This window comes from Myxocyprinus asiaticus, chromosome 1, assembly GCF_019703515.2.
Source record: "Myxocyprinus asiaticus isolate MX2 ecotype Aquarium Trade chromosome 1, UBuf_Myxa_2, whole genome shotgun sequence".
Classification (NCBI taxonomy): domain Eukaryota; kingdom Metazoa; phylum Chordata; class Actinopteri; order Cypriniformes; family Catostomidae; genus Myxocyprinus; species Myxocyprinus asiaticus.
This window is the reverse complement of record NC_059344.1, coordinates 48,067,318-48,092,887: the sequence shown is the minus strand read 5'-3', so window position 1 is coordinate 48,092,887 and position 25,570 is coordinate 48,067,318. Positions and strand designations below refer to the sequence as shown.

The window sequence follows — 25,570 nt, the reverse complement described above, 5'->3', positions numbered from 1 at the left end:
ACTGGGGCTTGTAGTGAGACATTTGTTTACGCATAATTACACAGAGCTCCACATGCCCTCTTGGAGACAAGATGAAAGTGGTGAGTATAATTAGTATTTTCACTGATACCAACATCATGGTGCCTTTGATAAACAGAATATCTAATCAAAGAAAGCAACTTTGTTTTTGCAAACGACATAATCATTCATTACCACTTTGGTCACATTTAACATTACATAGTTCATGTTACACTGTAACTACGTAAGTACGGAGTAATGCTAATGTAATTGTTTTGAGGAACTGCTTGTAATTACAAACTGTGTTGTAAAACGGATAGTTACAACACTGAATTCTGATTGGATGAGACGCGTTGGGGTCTTTGGTAAAATGACTGTAAACGCACACCTTACCATTGGCGTTTTTCCCGCAGATGAGATGTTCATAGTTCTGCACAAGACCAAATATTTCCGCATCGTTGTTAACGACAGCCCCCAACGCATCAGCTCCCAATGGAGATGTGGGGGTCCCGCTCTGCGCCGCCAGCACACGGAGCCCGATTTCCTCCACTAGATTTTCAATGCAGGCGGTCAAACAGATCGCTGCGTACTCATGGATGCGCACCGAGATCCGAGTGTCCACAATCCAGCGGAAAAAGCGCCCCACAGACAGGCTCAGTCTGCAGCGGGAGGACTTGCTCTTCCGCAGGACCTCTCCAGCGCTCATGCTGTACAGCGAGATGGCTTTAATCGTGGCCGACACGCAACTTTCCGCCAGTGCCCAGCTCATGACCAATCTCATCGCGCTCTGCACCTCGAAACGTGTGCACCTGCAGTGCAGGACACTCAACCGTTGCGCCTCTCTGGAGATCCTCAATAAAGCTCTGCGCATCAGCACTGACAAACGCCTGACACTGTCTGGAGTAAAAGATCCAGCAACTTTACGCAGGACCACATCGATCTCCTCATCTGTCCAAGGGAACTCCTCTAATTCTGGTAACCTCGGACACTTGGAGAAGATGTCCTCAGGGTCTTGAAGCACTGTGTTCACTGTGTCCCAGCTGTTGTTTCTGCTGTTCATAGAGCCCGCGTAGCTCCACCAGTTGCCCCGCGGTGGAGAGCTGATGCGCGCCTGCGAGTTGGACTTGGAGGAGCACAGGCTGAGGGACCTGTAAGAGTCCCCGGCTCCGTATCCAGAGTCCAGAGTCAAATCCTCTAAAGTCTTCATGTTAGGATTGCTCAACGCTGCCATTTCTGTGTGTCTCTTTTAATTATTAATTAATTTTACGTTATAATACTTAGGAGGTGGACTCCCTCCCTGGTTTGTTAACGCTACAAAAGTAAATAAGCTGCGCAAAAACAAACTCCTTGTCTGAGGTTAGCGCACGTCCATCGTTAAGTACAGCTTTTGCGGATCCGTAATGATGGGCAATCCAGTGCCATATGGACTCATCAACTATACAGTGAAACTTTTAAGAGCGGAAAAGTTTCTTCCAATCAGCTGACAGCTTTCTTTAAGCCAATCAGACACATGCAACGTCCCACCCCCACCCCCGGTTCTACAATATAAACAGGGTGACTGATTAGCACTGATTAGATAGGGCAGTAAGTTATAGCTGCACTTTAATCAAATTAAGTATGAGCAAATAAGTGACATGTTGGAATAGAAGTTACATTTTCTTTCATCTCATGCACATGCATGCCCTCATGTGGTTGGCAGAATTATGACGAAATAATGTCTGATCAAGATTCCTTTTAATGTAACTTTTCATTTATTCTTTAAAATAAGACCGGAAAAAAAAAGTACATACCTAAATCCTCTACAAACAATTTCACAGAAATTATCACTTCCATCACAACTTGTATGTGTTTTAAGTCTAGTAGTCTGCATTTTGACACCCTGTGTTATAAGTACTTGGAATAAACGTCCACTAATAAAAACTACTTAGTAAGTATGACGGAGACAGTCTGAAGTATATTGGACATCCCTCTCTGCTCACAACCTTTTCAAAGATTGGCAAAGCAGCATTAAAAAAGTCTCTTGTGCAAGTGCCTTAAACTGTCCATTGTTGGCATTCTCCTGTTGTCCTCAAAGGTTCATATTTTACCCATCAAGTAAAAGTGGAATCAACTTTGGCAAGCCCATGTATTCCCCTGTAAGGGTCATCTGGGGCAGAAATGGCCACATCGAATGCAAAATCAGACAATAGAAACAGCAGGGTCCTCAGTGTTCCATTATCCTTGAGGGGGTCTTTTAACAGGAGTGTTCCACATGCCCCGCTTAGAATGGAAATAGTGATAAAAGTTCCTCAGTCTCAGTCTCTCTACCTCTAGTCCATTCTGCAGAACCCTGAGAGAACAGTGAAGATTGAGACAGAGGAAAAGTGATGAGATGGCTTTGCTCGTGCCATTTCTATTCAATTCTACTGCAAAGTCTTCAATAAGAAGAGCTCAACAATGCAGTTTTCAAGTTCAAAAAGGTTTGCAAAAATATTAATCACACAAAGGCTTAAAATGAACGTATCAAATAACAAATCTGGCAGCTTCGATGGAATGAATGCAGTTTATACCTGTCCAAGAGCTCCCAGTCTTCTCCTCCCCAGCGGTCTTTAAACTCTTCTGTGTTCATACCACCAATTTGATCAAAATCAGACTTATAAATCCCAAACAAGCCAAAGCCGTTCACTTCCCAATAGCCTGCAAGTGGAAATCAGACATCATGAGCGCTCTGATTTACATGACATTGTTACGGATACTAAGCTGAAACTGGTAGACATTATGTCTAAACCCTAGTAATCTGACTCCCATTTTAATACAAAGAGGATTTGCAACAAATAGAGTCAGAGTTACATTCTGCACAACTGGTGTGGGAACAGATGTGTTTGTGTTTATGTCTAGCAGCTGTCTCTAAATGTGTCTGCGTGTATGTTTTACCATCAGGCTCCAGAGGTGAACTTCCACAGTCCAGTCTCATGACTATGGGTGCAAATGCCAGTCTGCCTTCCACACAGTGCTTCCTAATGGCCTCCAGGATGTTGTAAGGGAAGTGGATGTGCAAGTCACATAGGAACACTATGCTGTGATTGTCCTGGAAATGACACACATTACATCATCTTTAGTGTTAGGGGTAGCATGTTACAAGTATGTACATATGAATCACGTAATGATTGATGACTTTTTTTGGAGGAGTAAATGAATAAAGTAACATGTTACTTTTTGAATTCACACCATAATACTGGAGTTACCTTTTCTGTAACACGTATTACTTTTCTATTAATCTAATTTATACGACTGAAAAAAAAAAAAGACTGAAAACCTCTCCCTCACATTATAACGTCACGTAGGACTAAGCAGTGCACGTGACACCAGGTCTACACAGCAAATTTAGAATTACCTATAAGACTTAGCGCTTCTGTTATGGAAGAGAGAGAGAGCCACAGCCAATAGTGAGAAAAAGAACACATTATTAGCTGGGTTTCCATCCAAATGTTTTGCATTTTCTAAGAGCATTTCTAAAACTTCAACTAAGGAAAATACTAATCATTGCACGTTTCCATCTACTATGTGCATAATCTTGAGGGAGGCTGTCTTGTCATGATGGAGAAGCTTCAATGTCCTCTTTGCTTTGGGGAGTGTTGTATTTGCGGTATTGGAGCAATTGTGCATCACTGTATTAAATGCTGCAAGATGACACAGCAGAATGAATGTAATATCTCATACAATGAGGGCTAAAAAGGATGCATTCGCTGCCAGCCTCCGTATACAGTACCTGCAAATCGTGAGGGCCTACTTTAATGACCAGCTGTGGGTTAAAAACTTTGAATGTCTAGGGCTATGTTTGAAGAATTGCTTTGTTGTGAGGAGCAGAAACACGAGCACAAAGGGTCAAAACTAGGGCTGTCAACTGATTAAAATTTCTAATCGAAATAATTACATCATATACTGAATAATTAAATCGCAATTAATCATATATATACATTTTTACAGAGGAAGACCTCCATATAAAAATAATTCAAAATATAAAGATTAAATAATTAATAATAAAATTATAATTATAAAAAAAATGTATAATAAATATAATTCAGATAATTAAAATATACATTTTTGTGGCAGGCAAATAAATCATTGATAAGGCAATAGAAAAGTTTGCTTTACAAGGCAATATATTTTTATTTCAATATTACTTGGCAAGCCTATCATTGTCCACAGCAATCCATTTTCCAATTGAATTCATCAATCTCTCTGAGGTAGGCTTATCATAAGTGCTTTTCTAAGAAAGCGTCTATGTACACATGCATCAGACGGGCACTTTTGGAACATTTTACTTTGGTTGTGTTGTATTATAAACATAATTTTCAGGATGCTGTGCCAAGTTAAACATAGTTTGAAACTTTGAAATACACATCTCGAGACCCCTGCATTCAGAGTTGCGCTCTGCCCAGCTGTATTTGAACCAAGGAGCTGAGCTGTCTGTGTATTTTTGTGTTTTTGTACAGCTGCATGTTACATGTAGAGCTGGACTTACGCTTACTGCCCCCTGGTGACTGAGACATTGAGAAGGTGATTCTTCAAACTAGAATTGTTCCGATGGTAGAAATATTCCTTATTACAGTCCTGGGTAATGATTAATTGCATTATTTATGTATTTCTTTTTTTTACTAAATTATGTGTTAAATCGACAGCCCTAGTCAAAACATGACATTGTTTTGTTTTGCCACTAAACTGTTTCCATCACCATTATGCAAATTTTGACTCAAACTCAAAAAAATCCACCTCTGCCTAGTGCATATTTTTTTAAGCTAATTTTGAGAGTTTGAGCATATTAAGGGTTTCCATTCAGGTTAAACGCACATTTTAAATCTGCATGAAAAAAGTTTGATAGAATTTTTTTTAAAGTAACGTTACTAGTTACAACCATTTTAAAGCAATTCTGTATGTTACTTTCAAAAGTTCTAAAGTCATCCTAAAGCCGGGTACACAATGTACGATTCTGGCCATGATGCTGCTGTCTGAGACAAATTTCGGGAATCCTGAAGGATTTCTGGCGTCGTAGGGCAAAACTGGCAATCTTACAAAGTTTAATGTGACCTGCTCACCAATGGCCAATTAATAGCCTTTGCGATGATCTTTAGCCTCCAACAAAGTTCTGGCAGTATCAGTAATTTAGCATCACATTCGTATAGTGCTATTACGATGGCCAGATGAGATCGTCAGCTCCTCTTTCGCACTCCAATTCACTGTTTTCAGAGAAACCTCGGTGAGAGTATGCTCCTTGGAAAGAAACCTGCTCTGCATTTGCACCATAGCAACATTTGTGCCCAGTTATCACTCTACTCAAGCTCTTTCAATGTTTTTTCTTCTTTTCATTTTATATAAAAAGTTTAAATAAATAAGCAAAAAATACTTGGATAAAAGTGTAACACTTCAGCAATATGAAAGCATTATTACCTGAATTAAATAAATACAGTGCTAACAAAATGAAATTAAATAAATAATTGCATTTTCTTAACACGTTTTATCTTTACATTTATCATGCATTTTCTTAACAACTTTATTTTAATTACTGTTTTACTTTTAATAAATTTACCTAAAGCGTTTGTAAACTTCTTTAGTTAAGATTCCCACCACTCCAATTTCATTGAATTGTTTTTTTTTTTTTTAACAATTTATATTGGTAAGTATGTATTGGACGTTTTAATCCATATCATACAATTGGATACAATTTTAGAAATCTATGTCATGTTTGTGCATTATCCATAGAGAAATTACAAGCGCAATATATTATTAGCCTACATGAATTTTCGAAATTTTGCGTGGCCTATAGGTTACTAATCTAAAAGAGGAGAAAGATGTACTATAACCAACCTGATCTTTGTCATTTTTCAGGCAACTAGTCTTTTTATTTCCACAATACATTTCTGCTTGTGGTAGTTAATTATTATTGTAGGCTACCTCCTGCACTCGCCTTCATTCGCAACATCTGTAATTTTCTGTATTTGTTATCAGGATGTCTTATTATAGGCCTATTTTTTAATTTTATTTTTTATCCCCTTTTCTCCCAATTTGGAATGACCAATTCCCACTACTTAGTAGGTCCTCGTGGTGGCACGAGGTGATTCTCACCTCAATCCGGGTGGCAGAGGACAAGTCTCAGTTGCCTCCGCTTCTGAGACACTCAGTCCGCATATCTTATCACGTGGCTCATTGTGCATGACACCGCGGAGACTCACAGCATGTGGAGACTCATGTTACTCTCCACGATTCACGCACAACTTACCACGTGCCCCATTGAGAGCGAGAACCACTAATCGCAACCACGAGGAGGTTACCCCATGTGACTCTACCCTCCCTAGCAACCGGGCAAATTTGGTTGCTTAGGAGACCTGGTTGGAGTCACTCAGCACACCCTGGATTTGAACTTGTGACTCCAGGGGTGGTAGTCAGCGTCCATACACGCTGAGCTACCCAGGCCCCCCTATTATAGGCCTATTTGACAAAATCCATCTTTCTTTTTATATGTTATGTTCATGATGGAATGGTATTGGAGCAACTGAAAGAAAAAAAAAATTTCCTCCGGGCAAATCTCGCCATTTCGCATATATTCTGCAACACTCACGTTCACTAATCGGGATGATTGGGACCACAGTAGGCTACGACGTGTATCATACAATCTGACAATGTTGCACAGTGTGCCATGGTGATCTCAATGCGTTCATATCGTACAGTCTGACAAGTAACAATTTTAAAGGAATGTAAAAATCCTACAGTGTATAGCTGGCATAACACCAATATATACACTGATATATACTACAAAACTTAAAACTGAAAAATAAATTACTAATGTTTTTTGGTCATTTGGTCTTCCTCATTCATTCTCTCACCTCTATAGAATCCACACCCAACTGTAACCCGGAGGATCTCTCAAAGTTCCCTTCATGTTTCAAATACTGATACCTACACACACAGACCCAAAGAGAGAAAAAAATAGACAGAAAAAGTTGTTTTTCTCTGGTAGTATCAGTATGTGGGCCCAACAACAGGGCACAGCATGAGTTGTAGTTCCTCATGCAGCCATCCTCCAGTGAAGATGTAAGCAAGGGCTCTATTCTGCAGGTGCTTAGCTAAACATGGATACAACTATGCAGGAACTCTTCTAAATTAAAACAATGACAATGTGGCACTTCAGGTATTCACCTGGGAACAGTGCTCTCCTTCAGTGCCTTCTCCACATCCATGTCGTCGCTCTGGAAGTCCACAATGATCACCTTGAAATTCTCATCCTTGGTTTCATGGTGCAGAAGCTCCATATCAGAGATAAACTGCTGCACCCAGCGAGCCTGATTCTTTACTACCACAGAAAGACAACTCAGATTAGTGACTACATGACTTCATCTTTCTTACAGTGAGGGTACTGAGTAAGATATATATATATATATATATATATATATACACACATACACACACACACACAGTATATAAAACCAATATCAGCACAGCACAGCACAGCACAAAAAAAACCAAAAAAAATAAAAAAATAAAAAAAATCATACTGTATGTACAAACAGGAATTTTAATTTCCTTTATATACCTGGCACAACAAAGTGTACCATCACGTCATGCCTCCACTGTAACATGGCTGGCTGGCAGAGCAAGGGCTTTGCCCAACTGGTGCTCCAGGGTGAGGTGGTGTGGTTTGAGGTACTGGAGCTGCTGGGCGGTGGGGTTCTAGAGGGTGTTTGGTGGGACGAGGCTATGGTTCCTTCTCTACCCTCAATTCCGTCCTCATGTCGACTACGGTGTAACAGGAGATAAATGTACTCGGATAGACGCACAACTCTCTTCCCTCCCTCCATCAACAGCAGCTCCACCAAATACCGGTTGCCCCTGGCTGAATCTCTCCGCTTCTCTACATTTACAATACGGATAAGAGCATAGATCCTGAAAGAGAGGTGAAAAAGAGGAAAGAGAGAGACAGAAAAAGGCAGAAAAAGACAATGATGAACATGTCAAATTAAATCTAAGCATATAACACCACACATCTTGTTTAATGTAGTTGAGTCAGAAGTGATACAGCTTTGCTGTTTGTTTTATATATAGTAGTACCCCTGTGAGAGAGTAGGGTATATATAACGCTCCTACCTAACAGCAGGAAAGTCTCAGTAATAGTAAAAGACAGCTTGAGCACTTAAGCTGCAAACTCAGCAGGGACAATTCTCGCACATAAACACACCCACACACTTATTTAAATGGGTTAATTTTTTCTTCTTATCATGTTTTTTAGTGAAGTTTTTGCAGCAAGTCATGATTTAGTATTTATGATAATTTTCTATACCATTATCTCTCTGACTCTCAGAATTATACAGATAATGTTCTTGTTGCTTGAGCCTTTAAAAAAATGTCTATGTGAAAACCCACTTCGCATGTAAAATGAGATGTAACGCTTTGCTGAAATTACTCACAAGCTGAGTGTTTATTGTTGAGTCCAATATAGTTTTTAACTGCCTTGCATGTCCTTCAATAAAAGCCTCTTTGCAATACTTTCTAACACCGGGATCCTTTAGAAAGTTTTTCAAGGGGCAGGTGCTACATGCTGCCAGGAACAACATGTAGCATATCACAAAAAACAAAAACAAAAAACAAAATGTAGACTCATTCCTCCTTTCTTAAAAAAAAACAAAACAAAACAAAACAAAAAAAATAATAATAATAATTTATCCCGTCATTTACAGGATTACAGGGTTAATTACGTCATCATAGCAACAAAGTTGTAGAACTGGATATCACTTTACACAGAAAAGGTAAGCGATTTTATCTAAAATATCTTAAAATATACGTATTGTTCACATCTTATAGCTATAGTTTTGAAACAGTGAGTATTTTAACATTTACAGATAGGCCCCATTTACTTTCAATGTATGTGCCTCACTCTAACCTCACTGTAAGAAAAGGAGTCACAAGTCGAAATTATTTTATCTGGTAATCAACATTCTGCCACAAATGCTGTCGATTGAGCTTAACTTGCATTGTACTTGGAGTATTCCATTAATTTCGTGGACACATTTTAAAGGGATAGTTCACCCAAAAATGAAAATTCTATGTTATGATTGTAAAATTATGATGTATTCATATGATATTTGGACCTTCAGAGTACTGGTCAACATTCACTTGCATTGTAAGGACCCACAAGCTTAGATAATTGTAAGATATTAGATTACACATTTTTTTTCATTCCTGGGTAGTATATGTTATTTCTTAATTGCTTATGCCTCAAAAGTATAGAAAATGGCTATTATTCCCCACAAACTTTGCTTTTGTTACCAGGACAGTGATATTTTGAAATTTACCTATTTTCCAGAACATTCCAGATAGATTCAGTGCTGAGTAAACTTGGAGTAACTTCTAGAACTTTCCAGTAATAAAAATAGTAGTATAAATACGGTGCCTTAAGCCCACCCGTTCAGTTTAGTTCCAGCTGCCTAAGTGAATACATATCTGCATTTTTCTGAGATGGCATCAAGAGGCTGCAAGCATCCGGCAGACGCATTTTGCTATGTCTGTGGCCAATTTATCAAGACAAGAGCGAAAAAGTACTCAGAGGAAGCATCTGCTAAGATGTGTGAGGCCTACAAGGCACATTTCGGCATGCCTGTCGGGGATCAAGACAAACCCTGGGCACCTCATTTCACCTGCGAGCACTGCAAAAAAAACTCTGGAAGGTAAGATGGACAAATGTTGCACTGAATTTTATGTTATAACATTTTTTAATTTGTAAAATTGTAAACGTTTTTCATTTTTAAATGTTTTACAATTTTCAAAGTTATTGAAAAAAAAATCATATATGAAAAATGTTGCAAGAATCTCTTTCACATTCGTCATGGGTGAAATAAATGTATTTTTCTAGGATGGTACACAGGGGAAATGAGAGCCATGAAGTTCGCTATCCCAAGAAGTTTGCGGGAACCCACTGACCACTCAAGCAACTGCTACTTCTGCATGGTGGACCCTTCCAAACGTTGGACTGGCAAGAATGCACCTGCTATCACATATCCAGACCTTCCTTCATCCATCGCCCCAGTGCCACACTGCCATGAGCTCCCCGTACCCACTCCTCCGGAGAAAGAGCAGCCGTCTTTAGAAGAGAGCAGCAAGTCAGAGAGCGAGGAAGATGTTGTAGATCCAGATGACAATTTCAGTGGTGGAGCTGAGGAGAGAAACCCATACTACCCCAACCAAAAAGACATTAGAGATCTTGGTCTCACCAAGTCCAATGCTGAGCTTTTGACGTCTAGGCTCAAGCAGTGGAACTTGTTGGATGAAAGTGTGCAAGTCGCAGATCAGAGGAAGCGTCACCAACCATTTTCCAGCTTCTTCACCCATCAAGATGGGCTCTGCTTCTGCCACAATGTGACCAGTCTGTTCGAGGCATTGACAGCTCATCCAGGAACCTCAAAGCCGTGCTGCTCCATAATGGTAACAAGTACCTGTCTCTTCCCCTGGCTCACTCGGTGCACCTCAAAGAGGATTACAACAGCATCAAGACCTTGTTGGACGCCTTGAAGTATGATGAGTACATTTAGGGGCTGCTTCGTGAAAGTGATTTACAGTATAATTGTAAATCTCGAAAAATTACTCACTTCTAAATCTTTTGTAGTCATTTTTGTATTACTTTAGTATAAATACATGTTAAGTTGGATTCATATGTTGTTTTTTTCTGACTTTATGTGAACGAAAAGACAAATTCGCCCGTTTTCTCATTGGAAATAGGTACATTTCAAAATATCACTGTCCTGGTCACAAAAGCAAAGTTTGTGGGGAATAACAGCCATTTTCTATACTTTTGAGGCATAAGCAATTGGGAAATAACACTTACTACCCGGGAACAAAAATTGTGTTACATAGTGTAATCATTTGTGTTCTGCAGAAGAAAGTCATACACACCTGGGATGGCATAAGGGTGAGTAAATGATAGGATAATTTACATTTTTGGGTGAACTATCCCTTTAACACCTCCACATACTCACCCTCCATTCTGTTCGTTCAGCCTCTCCATGTACTGTGAGATCACATCAACAACCTCGTTCTCTACAAGCTGCAGATTCCCCGAGACATTACATCTCAGGTCGTTCCAGTCTGACCTTAGCAGTTCAAAGTCCACAGGGTTCACGCTGAATGTTCGCTGCCAGTTGATGGCCTCCTCTGTCAAGCTTGGCCTCAGTTCTGCCTCTCCGTAACTGGACTCTGACATCTCTCCTTCTTCAAGACCCCTGCTCTGCTGAACCATGTCTGAACCATCTGGCATCTCAGAGATCTTTGTTGTCTGCACCTCCAGAGGCTGGCTGTTCTCAGACGAGTTTAGCCCAAGCTGGTCTCTCTTTTCTTGGCTTGATGGGGGCAAGCTGTTTGGATCTGTTATGGAGGTGGAAGGTTTGCCCTTATAATGAGGTCCAGGCTCTGTAGGCAAGGAAGGGTGACTCTGTTTTAATAGGATTGGTTGGGTAGAAGTATTATGGTCCATCAGGGAGAAGTTGGGCAAGTTGAGAAGTTGAGAAGCAGTGGTTTGTGTTTTTACTGACCGTTTGGTCTTTCTAGGCTGATAAATGAAGACACCAGAAAACACTTCACCTGGAGGTTTTGGAACCCCTTTTGGTCTGCTTCTTGGTGGGTGGGGTCTAGTGATGTCAATTTTGTTGGTATTAGTCTCTTTTTCCACACTGGTCCCAACAACAACAGGCTTGCCTGCATTACTTAATATCCTATTAGCCAAAACATAAAGAGGGAACATTTGATGACGTTTAAGGAGGGATCTTCCCTTTACCGGTGGGCTAGCAGTTTCTGTCAGTTTGTTCTTTCTTGGCAAACCTGGGTCAGGGAGTAGCCATGTTAATGAACGCGCCTTTTGAACAAGTTCAAGTGTTTGGGAATCCCCATGCTCCATCTGTTCATTTAAAGCTCCACTTTGAGACTCTAGAGCACCTGCACTACCCTTTTCTTTACCCATATGTCTTATTTCTATCATTTCATTATCCACCACTTGCATCAGAGGGTTTTTATGAAATCTTTCCCCTCTTTTTCTTTTACTCTCTTCTCGCCCATTTAACAGAAAGTGCTGCCTCTCTTGCTGAGAGACATAATTCTTTGAACCCCTGTCTAATCTATCAGCCTTTGAGGAGGCAGTGGTAGCTGTAATTCTTGATGTTTGATAGGCTGGGCTGGTATTCACTGTCTTCCTGCCTGGCCGGTTGATGGAATTGATTGTCTCCTCTGGGTCGACACCCTCTTCCTCCTCCAGAAAATCTGTCAGAAGAGACAGGTCTTGTGAAAACAGAAACCCTTTAACTAATTCATGCAATCCAAAACGAGAATTGCTTAACAACATGTAGTGATTATAAAGTCAATGACACTGCTACAGTGTTGTTACAAATCCACAGCTAATCATTATCATCTTCAGGCCTTCTACACACAGCTGTTAAAAACACACTACTGTCTCACATACACACACAGAAACACATACAGTATGTTGCTTGTTTCAATAAAGATAATACCATGGTGAAATTTTAAAGAGTGAAAGCAACTGTTGAATTCTCATCTGTTACTAAGTTTGCAGCTGAGTACAGACCATCAGGTTTGGGGAAGAAAATGGGCTGGTCATCTTCCTCCTCATCCATCTTCATATACTTGTAGAAGCCAAATCTATTTGACAATTTAAAAGAGTGACAGAGCCTCGTTTTTGCCATTTATTTATGTACTGAATGTCTAATTTCTTTTCATGATCAGTTAGGAGTCTTACTTTTCTAAGTAGACAGGAGACTCTCTGTAAAAGCATTTGTTCTTCTTCTCCATATGAGTGAGTCTGGTAAAGTCATTGGGGTATACATAGGACAGGTAGACCTGGTTGACCAAATATAAAAAAAATATATGGGAAAACAGGTATAGTAGGTGCATTTGTTATAGCAAATCATGTACTATTATTGGATAGCATTAAATGTAACAGATAGATAGACCACCAGCCTTGTTCTCAGGAATGTACTGAATAGGAATGTCCAAAAGAGGGCACTGTTTGCACTTAGCTCAGCAAAATCTTACTCAAAAGTGAGCAGGCCAAGTATCACTAGTACTACATGATCAAATCATTTTTTTTTTCCTTCACCTTCCTGCTTCTTACGTTATTTAAAATGAAGAGTATAAAGTCATTACTGGAAAAAATTCTAGCAGCTAAAATCAGTATAAAATAATCTGAGTTAAATTTATTGCCAAAAATAAATAAATAAATAACAATAATACAACTATGACGTGAAGAGCACATGGTGAGACTGTTACTTACAAACTGCAGGCCTTGATAACGAGCAATTGGGAAGTCCTTCACCACATATGTAGGAGAGTAAACACAAGATGGCAGAACATTCTCCAGCCTGGACTGGTCTATCATGGGAACTAGGAGAACAAATATGTCATCATTTTTTACAATTCCCACAATTTTAATTGTTTTAGAAGACACATAGTGCATTACAAATAGCTAACAACTGTTCAGTACTAACCATTTCCTTAATCTAACCTACAAATACATTATAAACAATAAACACTGTCAGGGAACAAAATTCTTGCTTGATCAGGTTTGCTGATTTCCAAAGGCTGCAATTCAACCTTATTAGCCTGTTCTGATATTCACATGTTCAATGGTGCTGCTCCTAACAAGCTGACATCCTAAGTCCACACCACCATCTGGGCCTTACAATGCATTGCAAAGTTTCTACACAAGCAATTTAAAATGAGCATGCACACTATCCATAGCAGATAGAGATAGACAGATAGATGGCTGTTTGTTTCGTGCTCTGCTATACATACATATGTACGCACGCACGCACGCACACAAACAATGTGGTTAATAAAAAGCAAAATGTTAACACATACAGACAGAATAAAGTGAACAACCTGGTATAAGAGACAAGGATGTGCAGGTGCTTGCAGTATATTTCATTTCAGTGCTGATTTGAACGGTAATGGTCAAAAATTGTCAGTTCCCTCCACAAAGACGGCTGTGGAAAAAATAATGTTATTGGGAGGAAAGTGAACAATATTTTTTCCATGTTCTATCCTAATTTAAAATGCAAATACAACTTTAAATAAGCCATCTGTGGGTAGACCACTGGTGGTTCAACCAATGGTGTTTGGGGCATGACAATCCTTTTATCCAACAAATGGTAGAGAGGGAGAGTGTTTGGGTTTGAAAACCCAAACAGTCATTATTTTTTTATTCCGACTGGTGACGCAAGTGGAACAGAAATTTCACACTTCACATTTAAGTAAACAAGGGGAATTATTAGAGTCTCAATTCTATCAGAGGAATAATTGATTTGTAATATAGAGTGCAAAATTTGTGTTCCAAATGTAAAAATCCTATTCATTTGACCCACTGGGAAACAGATTATTAACGATAACTTAAAAACCTTTAAAGATATTTTTTGGACATGAACTTTATTACTACCTGCATATCTCCAAACTACAAATGTAGCAACTGAATTTAGACCTTGTGCTGAAAACAGACCTGCTTCTGAAACGTCTTAGCACAATTACCTATTTCTCAGGAAAATATTAAATTGCACTTTGTGCCACTGTTTGCACACATACACCCACAGATAGGGCAAACACTCCCACCCACACCCACTTGCACTTTATGCTGGTATGAAAATTGCACTTAGAATTAGCGCACTCACGAAAATTGGATAAGATGTAGTGCACGGTCTTTGCACGTAGCACTGCACTTTGTGCACTCACGAAAATAGAGCCCGTTAAGTACACAGTCACATTCACAAAAGGTACAATGTTCTTTTTTGTTACAAATCAAATTCGTAATGCTGTGATTCACCTCAGAGCTGCTTGGTTAGGTTGATAGCTTAGAACCCTTTTATGAAGGATTTTATGAAATCCCTATATAAAATAAAATATGTGAAAAATACTTCTGAAACCAAGGCGGCTGAAAAAATGGCCATGGAATGTTGTGTTCTCTATACTGAGAGCAATAACATGAGATGTTGAAATAAAAAACATGACACCCTGCAATATAATTGGACAGTGTTTCATAAATGATTATAGACTAGCATAGACACGGTGGGAAACACAAACCCTTGTAGAAGGTGTCTCGTGGGTCTGCTTTGAGCATGTCTGCAGTATATCTCTCTGTCCTGTTGTTAACCTGCAGAGTGAGAGAGTGACTGGCCAGTGTCTGTGGGATGTGCCTGACACTGTTCATCTTCAGACTGGATTCATCTGTCAGAGACATAGGGAAAGTGAGAGAGGGAGAGAATAAAGACAGTGAGAGACAATATCTGAATGTAAATCACCTAACTGACAAGCATGCAACAAACAGTGTTGTTTGGCATTATTCAAAAAAAGAGCAGCATCATTCATGGCCAATCTACTCTGCAAAGAGCAGCACTTACATGTACTGCAAAGAAACTCCATCTGAAGCTGCATTTATATCACGATAGGTGCATTTACACAGCTTTTTTAATGCAGCAAATGGACATACAGTAATTGCATTTACACAGGAATCACAATCACTGGAAACATTAAATTACATTCACTAACTGTTGATTTTTAGGCACAGTTGACAGAAAACCAGACACCTGCTGCAAAATGTAAAGTTCTGCATTTCATTTACACAAAACCAAAGCTGCAGAACTGCCTCTGATACTAGGGGGTGAGGTGGGTCACAGCCAACATATTTTGGTACAAATTTATATTTTATTTTATTCAAAGCTACAGTGCAATTATAGTGCATGCAAGGTATACAGTTTTTCAATTTATGTCTTACCTGGGCATTAAACCCATGAGCACTGCATCTACCAGTTGAGCAAAGGAGCTCTAAAGTATGAGTTGAGCTACAGGAACGTTTATGTGGCATTGCATCTTTACACAAAATTCTGTGCCAGCACCAATCCACTTAACTTGCTACCTGAAGATGCCTAACAAACACTATAAACATGTTGCTTTTCACCACTACCCATACAGCTACATACTATTCATTACGGCCTATATCCTGACGTTATGATAGCTCACAGCAATGTCTGTCCTGCTTGCCACTAATGAAAACACACTTTAATTAGTCCTATTGATGTAATGATGGCCGGCAGTAACAATGACAGGCAGACAAAGACAAGATGTGAAGAACCCAAGTGCAGTTTAATACAAATGTGAAATCCAAAAAACAGTAAATCCAAATGTGAACAAAACATAAACATGGACTTGACACCAACAATGTTACATTAACAATACCTGACAAGAGACAATGGCAAACATGAGGGCTTAAATACACAGACATCGGTAACAAGTAAACAAGACAACCAATCACAAGACTGAACTAATAATAAGACAATGAACCAATGAAAACAAGACACATGAACATAGAGGGGAACAGGATATCACATGACCAGGAACACATGAGGAAACAGGAAATCACATGACATGAAACCACATGACCTGAACAGAAATTAAAAAGACATGAAAACAAGAACAAAACACATAAACATGACATATCCCCCCCACTAGGGGCGGCTCCCGATGCCCCAAAACATAAACACAAAGTTCACTGTGAGGGAGCTGGGGGGGGGGGGGGGCGGGGGGCGTAGTGATTGATGTGGCTACATGGCATGACGTGGTAACATGGTACAGCAGGATCCTGACTTGGCCATGGTAGGCGTGGATGCTGACTTTTTTGCCGTGGCAGGCGTGAGCAGGCTCAGGCGTTGCTGTGACATGGCATGGAGCAGGCTCAGGCATTGCTGTGACATGGCATGGAGCAGGCTCAGGCGTGGCTGTGACATGGCATGGAGCAGGCTCAGGCGTGGCTGTGACATGGCATGGAGCAGGCTCAGGCGTGGCTGTGACATGGCATGGAGCAGGCTCAGGCGTGGCTGTGACATGGCATGGAGCAGGCTCAGGCGTGGCTGTGACATGGCATGGAGCAGGATCCGGCGTGGCTGTGACATGGCATGGAGCAGGATCCAGCGTGGCTGTGACATGGCATGGAGCAGGCTCAGGCGTGGCTGTGACATGGCATGGAGCAGACCCAGGCGTGGCTGTGACATGGCATGGAGCAGGCTCAGGCGTGGCTGTGACATGGCATGGAGCAGGCCCAGGCGTGGCTGTGACATGGCATGGAGCAGACCCAGGCGTGGCTGTGACATGGCATGGAGCAGACCCAGGCGTGGCTGTGACATGGCATGGAGCAGACCCAGGCGTGGCTGTGACATGGCATGGAGCAGACCCAGGCGTGGCTGTGACATGGCATGGAGCAGACACAGGCGTGGCTGTGACATGGCATGGAGCAGACATAGGACCGGGGCAGAAGGTGGTGCAAGCTCTGCGACCATGATGGGGAACCCTGGCTCGCCAGCCATAATGTGGGACGCTGGCTCGTCGACCATGACGGGGTACCCTGGCTTGGCAGCTATGACGTGGGACTCTGATGTGGCAGCTATGACGTGGGACTCTGATGTGGCAGCTATGATGTGGGACTCTGATGTGGCAGCTATGACGTGGGACTCTGATGTGGCAGCTATGACGTAGGACTCTGATGTGGCGGCTATGACTTTGGGCTGAGGTGTGGTGAGTGTTGTTCTTCATCTGCAATTCCAACAGTGAACGAAGGAACATTCAGCATAAGAGCATAGTCAGTGTAGTCAATAAGAGTCCCTGGAACAGTGCCTTCAGGCATAAAATTTAATTCAAAAAGTCATTCAAACCATTTCGAAAAATGTCCTTTAGGGCCACCTCATTAAAATTCACATGGTAGCTAAGTCCACAAAACTCCTTGACATAATCCTCCCGGGGACGATTCCCCTGGCGTAAACGAAGAAGCTGAACTGCTGGGTTCATTTTGCGGTCAGGTATTCTGTAACGATGGCTGGAAGTAACAATGACAGGCAGACAAAGACGCGATTATATGAAGAACCCAAGTGCAGTTTAATACAAACGTGAAATAAAAAAAACAGTAAATCCAAACGTGAACAAAACATAAACATGAACTTGACTTGACGTTACACCAACAATGTTACATTAACAATACCTGACAAGAGACAATTGCAAACATGAGGGCTTAAACACACTGACATGGGTAACAAGTAAACAAGACAATCAATCACAAGACTGAACTAATAATAAGACAATGAACCGATGAAAACAGGACACATGACCATGGAGGGGAACAGGATATCACATGACTATGAACACATGAGGAAACAGGAATTCACACGACATGAAACCACATGACCTGAACAGGAACAGGAACTAAACTTTAAAATAAAAGACAAGACCAAAAGAACAAAACACATAAACATGATAATTGATTGACCACAAATGTGTTAGTGGGTATGAATTATGGAGCATCAAAGTCTATCTCTGATGGTAGCAATGCTGTTTAACTTTGTAAAAAAGCACACAGCAATAAGAGGGATAAAAGAAGATAGCATATAGAGTTAACATCCTCATTGATGACAGCGCAGACTAAAAGATAGAGCAGAATTCTGCCATTACAAGACTGAAAGACTCCAGGCTTTGACCAAAGTTTTTGAAGCATTAGTACTGGATCTTATGGCATAATTGATTATTAAACAGGCACATATATTAGTCAGACAATGACAAGAGTAACAAGAAAAGTTCACTGCAGTTATTTGCACTGGTAAACATTAATTTCAAGCTTGAGCAAGACTGGATTATGTCTCCTAAAGCATTCGTAATTTACTTATATGATTATATAATATATTATATAGAGATACCCGGTTCCTGATTGAGAATGAGATTGAGAATGAGATCCTCAATGGACATCACAGTGAAATAATAAATAGCATAGAGGTGTGTGGTTAGCCCAGATGCTGGATCTGAAATACATCATATATCTTGAAAAAGTGCATTTACAGACTTTTTAATGCACATAGGCAGCATAACTGTACAAGTGAATCGCAATCGCAGGAAACCATGTGTTTTGTGCATGATTGCTGTTTCTTCTCACATAGAAAACAAGATGTGCACTGACTGTCATGACAGCAGTACATACATATTAAGGTGATTCTGATGCATTGTGTAAAGACACAAAGTAAAAAAGGTTGACTGTGGCGTGCAAGACTAAAGTACTGTAGAAGTACAAATGCATAAATAGAATACAAGCATGAAGTGTTTTACGATAGTAATCAGATATTACTTTAGTCATAACTACACCATTCCATGCACAATAATACCCAAACATATTGATATGGACTTTATTTGTTCTAATCATACAATCAATGTTAAAACAACTTCGGCCCTGGCCACTGGGGTACCCCCCAAATGTCACCTATGATAAAAAAAAAATAAATAAATAGTAGGATAGACATTATTATTCCTAAACACCAGCAGAAAAACACAATATTATTCCAGCTGGTATCTAGAAACAGGGGACATTAGGCAAGGGATATGCCATTTAGCACCTGCGTCTCTCCCAACGTTACAAAAGAGGGGCTGGTTTGAGTATTTCTGTAACTGCTGATCTCCTGAGATTTTCACACACAACAGTCTCTAGAACTGACACCGAATGGAGCCAAAAACAAAAAACATCCAGTGAGGGGCAGTTCTGTGGATGAAAATGCCTTGTTGATGAGAGAGATCAACAGAGAATAGCCTGACTGGTTTGAACTGACAAAGTCTACGGTAAGTCAGATAACCGCTCTGTACAATTGTGGTGAGAAGAATAGCATCTCAGAATGCTTTTCTGAGATGCGGGTTGGCACTGTTTTGGCGGCACGAGGAGGACCTACACAATATTTGGCAGGAGGTTTTAATGTTGTGGCTGATCGGTGTACGAATGTTGCTGTCTTACAATGCTGTACTACAATGGAAAATTTGTATTGCACTCATGTATTTTCTCATTGGGAATTTTTATAGATATGGTAGAATGCAGTTTCCATTATATTATTGCATTTATTCGGAAATGTTTACTATAATATAAAATGAAACATGAAAATGACATCGATAATTGACAAACATTGAAGAACGCATGATAATGATTCACTTAGTATGTATGAATTCCAAGTGTATACATATATATAGAAAATAAAGAAATATTAATTATAAATAAATAAGAAAAACTAGTTTTTGTAATAGTCCCCAAATACTTAATAGATAATCAAATGAGGAAAAAAACACTGTAAGAACATAATGCATACTATGTAGGATTAAAAGTTTGTGGGGCACATTTCAGCACAGATAGTTTTATGAACTTGTCACAATATAAAGCTAGTTTTGCAAAGAGGATGTTATTGAAGGATTGGGCAGCTACAACTATATTGAACCCAATAGCAAACCCCCAAACACATAAGCAAGCACTGCTACTCATTCCACATGCAAAGAGGTTAACCAGTCATTACAGGTACAGTAGCAAAAACAGTCTGATTCATTCCAAGTGTCAAATGGTACAAAAGTGTAGAATATTGCCCCTTTATATATTTGTGTACCATTTATGAATTCATTGATTTTAACTGCTATTACAATGCAATACAAAATTAAAATATAAAACAAATACAGAATCATGATTGTGTGTATATACTGTGTAATATATATATATATATATATATATATATATATATATATATATATATATATATATATATATATATATATATATAGACATAAATGAAACATAAGTGGAAGGGTAACAGGTGCCAGAGATAGTGACAACTGACAGCCTGCCATATACGATTGACATTAGTGCAGAAAGCCAGCCAAGCAAACATCAAACCATCTAGAGGAGGTCTCAAACCATCTGCCTCTCCCACAAGACATGTCAAGAGTGTGTGTGCACGCTATATACTGTGCGGTCCTCCTTAAGGGAGTGGTCTGCGTGATTAATGATTAGGCCACTCATTTTAATGTGGCTCTTCACTCTCTTGTGAACTGCGTGGGTTGGAGGTGGCAGCTAATGCAAGTCCCCCTCTCCCTCAGCTTGTTGAGTACAGTGAGGATTAAATCGAAAAATTGCTTTCGTCTCAAATAATTATGTAAATGAAGCAAAGGGCCATGGGGATTCTCTCTCTCCCTCACTTTGTCTCTCTACTTCCTGTTAAAAGCATGTGTAAATTAAAGCCAGCTCCCTTGATGAATGGCAGTAATTTGAAGAAGAACGTGAAAACATGTGTAATGGTTGATAAGATGATATGCAAAGGAGCTCAGTGTACATGCTGACTGTCACAGCAAACACCAGAGACTTTTGGGCAAGTGTTTTCTGCCGATTACCTAGTTGCTATTATAATCACTGTTTTGACAGACAGCAGAAGCTTTAATGTTCAGAAGTTGTGAATGTTAACTGCAATGTTCAGAGGTGATTATTAACTGCAGAGTCAGATTTTGCAAATGTTACACTCGAGAGTTCTGTTCCAGTTTAATCTTCCATGAAATGTACAGTGTGGTCCCAAAAGTATTGGACACTTAAAAGGAATAGTTCACCCAAATATTCTCTCATTATTCACTTACCCTGATGCCATCCCAGATGTGTATTACTGTCTTTCTTCAGCAGAACACAAATTAAGACTTTTAGAAAAACGTTGAAGCTCTGTAGGTCCTTATAATATAAGTAAATAGGTGCCATCAGGCTGCTGGCTATTTGACGGTCCAAAAAGTATATTTAGGCAGCATAAAAGTAATCCACATGACTCCAGTCGATCAATTAATATCCTCTGAAGCAAATCGATAGGTTGGTGTAAGAAACAAATCGATACTTAAAATGTTTTTTTAAACATGTCTCCCCAATTTGGAATGCCCAATTCCCACTACTTAGTAGGTCCTCGTGGTGGCGTGGTTACTCATCTCAATCCAGGTGGCGGAGGACAAGTCTCAGTTGCCTCCGCTTCTGAGAACTTCAATCCGCACAGCTTATCACGTGACTCGTTGTGAATGACACAGTGGAGATTCCAGCATGTGGAGGCTCATGCTACCCTCCGCGATCCACGCACAACTTACCACGCGCCCTATTGAGAGCGAGAACCACTAATCGTGACCACGAGGAGGTTACCCCATGTGACTCTACCCTTCCTAGCAACTGGGCCAATTTGGTGGCTTAGGAGACCTGGCTGGAGTCACTCAGCACCCCCTGGATTTGAACTCGTGACTCCAGGGGTGGTAGTCAGCGTCAATACTCGCTGAGCTAACCAGGCCCCACTTAAAATGTTTTTAACTTTAAATCATTGCTTCTGGCCAGCGCTGGGATGCTGTTTGAAATTAACAAACTCTTGTGTGATGTTTTTTCTTCTATTTTATACAAAGCGTGCGCTTCTGACTTTTCATGAAAGTGCCATAGTGCTTACATCACTGATGCGTCGACTACTGGCAGGAACAGATTTGCTAAGTTTTAATTATCGATTTGTTTCTTACACCAACCTATCTATTTGCTTCAGAAGACATTAACTGATCGACTGGAGTCATGCCGATTACTTTTATGCTGTCTAAATGTAGCTGGTGGGTTGAAAATAATCACCACAGGATACAAAAATATATTTTGGGGTTTTATTCTGATGGCTGTATGTTAAACAACAACAACAATAACAACAAAAAACAGCGGTCGATGGGGCTGTATATATATAAAACAAGGGGAAAAAAGTAATAAAGAAAATACAAAAAATGAAATACAAAAATGAAATATGGTTCAACAAAATACGGAAGATGCTAATGTCAAAAGAAAATATAAACAGGGCATTAGCTTACCCATATACTTCAACACATACTTAATACATGATTATATCATTCACATCATTTTATGCATTTAAGTACTTGCTTAAATCACTCAAAGCATATTATGCAATTAACAAATGCTTACACAGTCACAGTATTTTATGCATTTAACACATGCTTAAATCACTCAAAGCATTTTATGTATTTCTTACCAGGTTTTAAGGACAGATATAAAACAATCAAATTCTTATTACACGTTCACTTAAATGGAAAACATTCTGGGCTATAAATTATTAAATGATATATGATTAATACTAAATTTGCATACCCAGTCCTGCATGTGCAAAAACATGGTCAAACTCCACACATGCAATCAATATGCATCCTTCAAAAATAACCCATAACAAACACTTAATTTTAACACACAACTCTTCTGAACACATATTTAATGCAATTTAGAAGCATTTTGTGTAAAATTTGATATTTACCCAGAGAACTCTCAAACGATGAACAAAACTGGGAGCTCTGTTGCACAATGTTTATTTTCATGTCTCTAACAGGAGAGAGTGCATAAAGCAGGTGTTGCAAAACTCTGGTTCTTAAAGGGGCCACGTCCAATTTATGATAAGGGTTAAATTACATGAAATTTCTCCACTTGGCTACATAAATATGTCTTTTGGACCATCAAATAGCCAGTAGCCTGATGGCATCCCTTTACTTACATTAAGGACCTACAGAGCTTCAACATTTTTCTACAAATCTTAATATGTGTTCTACTGAAAAAAGACAGTCATACACATCTGGGATGGCATCAGGGTAAGTATGTAATGAGGGAATTTTCATTTTTGGGTGAACTAACCCGTTCCGGTTTACAGGGCACGCTGGCACGTTTGGCTGCCGCTTCAAACGCTGTTTGTTGGTTTATTTATTTTATTTAAATGGTTGCGCAGGTTTTGGAGTCCTGCTGATTTTAGATTTGAAGACATCTTATTTTTCTACAGTTGTGATGTGGCGGGATTATTTTACACACTTTGGGCTCTTGCTCTAATATGTGTGTTTTCCCTGGTGGGGCTTTCCTTGCTGTTGCATTGCTGAGAACTGACATTTCTTTGGGATCACTGTGGATGTGGATTCACCGAGCGTGGCTTTAAGGTACACCTCACACCAGCTATTGAACTTAAAAAGGAACCATTATTTGGCAAAAGACACTTATGAACTCTGTCGAAACGTTGGCCTGTTGCGACCAAAGCAGTATATCCAACGGAGCTCAGGACGCAGTTATGTCCTTTCATCATCCTCTACCATCTCTGTCCCTATGTCTCAGCGAAAGACCAAAAGACTGTTTTATACTGGTGCTGACCTCAACAATTTATCATCGCTTCCCCGCTCAGAGCTTAAATCCTTTCCTTCTGTGTCTCAGAGCCTGGTCAATGTTGCGTTATTTAATTCACGTTCCGTGAATAACAAGGCTCTGCTTTTATTGGACATCATCACAGACAAAAAAACTGGATTTATTATAACAGAAACATGGCACAAACAAAATGATGGACTTCTTTTTAACCAGATTACTCCTACGGGTTATGGGCTGTTTGATTTTCCGCGATTCTCTGGCAGAGGCGGGGGTATCATTGTGTTATATAATCTGCAATATAACATAAGCTCTGTGTCTGAACCACAGTTTATGTAATTTGAATTCCTCGTTTTGAGTATCTTTGCCCCGCAAGCAACCATCATCGCTACAGTCTATAGACCTCCAAAGTCAAATGAAGCTTTTATGTCTGAATTTGCAGATTTGTTGTCAATGTTGTGTCTCAAATTCAAGAGAATCCTTATTTTGGGGGACTTTAACATACACATTGACCAAAATAAATCTGTGATAACCAAGGACTTTATGTCTTTACTGGAATGTTTTAATTTTACTCAATTTGTTAATGGCTCTACTCACAACATAGGGTCACACTTTAGATCTGGTGATTGCAAATTATTAGTTTGTGTCTCAGTTCTCTTCTGTTGATATTGGTCTCTCTGACAATTTAGCTATCTTTTTAAATCTGGAATTGCCTCATTCAAGCATGTCCTCTTCTCGCACCGAAAAAGGAAATCAACTGATCAGACAGATTTTGCCAATTCTGTTGTTTCCTCTTTAAGTGATTTATTTTCTGCCCCCTTGAGGACAAAGTTCCGCAGTTAAATTATGTTCTTGCCTCTAACTTGGATTCCTTTGCTCCTTTAAAGTCAAGTAATATTTTCTGTGCCCGTTCTGCTCATTGGTATAATGGCAGCCTGCGCTTAAAGAAGGCAGATTGTCATAAATGGAGCGTAAGTGGTGTATTTCTAGCTTGAACATTTACTATCAAGCTTGGAAAGACCACTTAGGTGATTAAAGAGCAGCAATCGAATCAGCTAGATGTTCTTATTTGGCTCAAATTATTAAAAATAATCAAAGCAATCCCAGACAGCTCTTTCACACTATAAACAGACTGCTCAAAGTTAACGGTGGCACCACCATGCCTGTCTCACATCAGTTATGCAATAATTTTCTTTCTTTTTTTTTGTTCTAAAATCGACAATGCCCGTAAACTTATTCTTACTCCATCTATATTTTCTACCTCACCACTCTGTTTGTCCAGTTTTTCCTGATACCCCTTTTTCTAATTTCTTTCAACTTGACCCTGATTCGCGTATTAAAGAGGTATCATGTATGAAAGCCACCACTTGCATACTTGATGCTGTCCCAAAAAGATTATTTAAATCTTGTTTTGACTCCTTGTGTCTGGCTGTTCTCTGCATAATAAATGACTCCCTGTGCACTGGTGTTGTGCCAGCAGCATTATAAGTTGCTGTTTGAACTCCAGTTCCAAAAAAGCAAAATACTGATTTGGACAATTTAAACGTCTTCCAT

At 39.7% G+C, this 25,570-nt stretch overlaps 2 protein-coding genes across 3 annotated transcripts in view; both read right to left on the bottom strand.

Annotated features, from left to right (window-relative positions):
* LOC127443357 (ankyrin repeat and BTB/POZ domain-containing protein 2-like) overlaps nt 1-1,405 on the bottom strand; it is a 33,050-nt gene extending 31,645 nt beyond the window's left edge. For both annotated transcript variants that reach the window (XM_051701874.1, XM_051701883.1), the window contains exon 1: nt 391-1,405. In XM_051701874.1, the coding sequence (XP_051557834.1) occupies nt 391-1,228 (838 nt within the window). In that variant the 5' untranslated portion in view covers nt 1,229-1,405. The remainder of the gene's footprint in view (nt 1-390) is intronic.
* A 222-nt stretch (nt 1,406-1,627) lies between these two features.
* Nucleotides 1,628-25,570, bottom strand: part of LOC127440030 (N-acetyl-beta-glucosaminyl-glycoprotein 4-beta-N-acetylgalactosaminyltransferase 1-like) — a 132,569-nt gene continuing 108,626 nt past the window's right edge. Inside the window, exons 10-20 of the mRNA XM_051696407.1 lie at nt 15,097-15,240; nt 13,298-13,407; nt 12,764-12,864; nt 12,593-12,666; nt 10,998-12,270; nt 7,565-7,914; nt 7,171-7,324; nt 6,858-6,930; nt 2,911-3,064; nt 2,547-2,673; nt 1,628-2,326 (exon numbers count right to left, since the gene is read on the bottom strand). Coding sequence (XP_051552367.1) covers nt 2,212-2,326; nt 2,547-2,673; nt 2,911-3,064; nt 6,858-6,930; nt 7,171-7,324; nt 7,565-7,914; nt 10,998-12,270; nt 12,593-12,666; nt 12,764-12,864; nt 13,298-13,407; nt 15,097-15,240 — 2,675 coding nt within the window. The 3' untranslated portion in view covers nt 1,628-2,211. The remainder of the gene's footprint in view (nt 2,327-2,546; nt 2,674-2,910; nt 3,065-6,857; nt 6,931-7,170; nt 7,325-7,564; nt 7,915-10,997; nt 12,271-12,592; nt 12,667-12,763; nt 12,865-13,297; nt 13,408-15,096; nt 15,241-25,570) is intronic.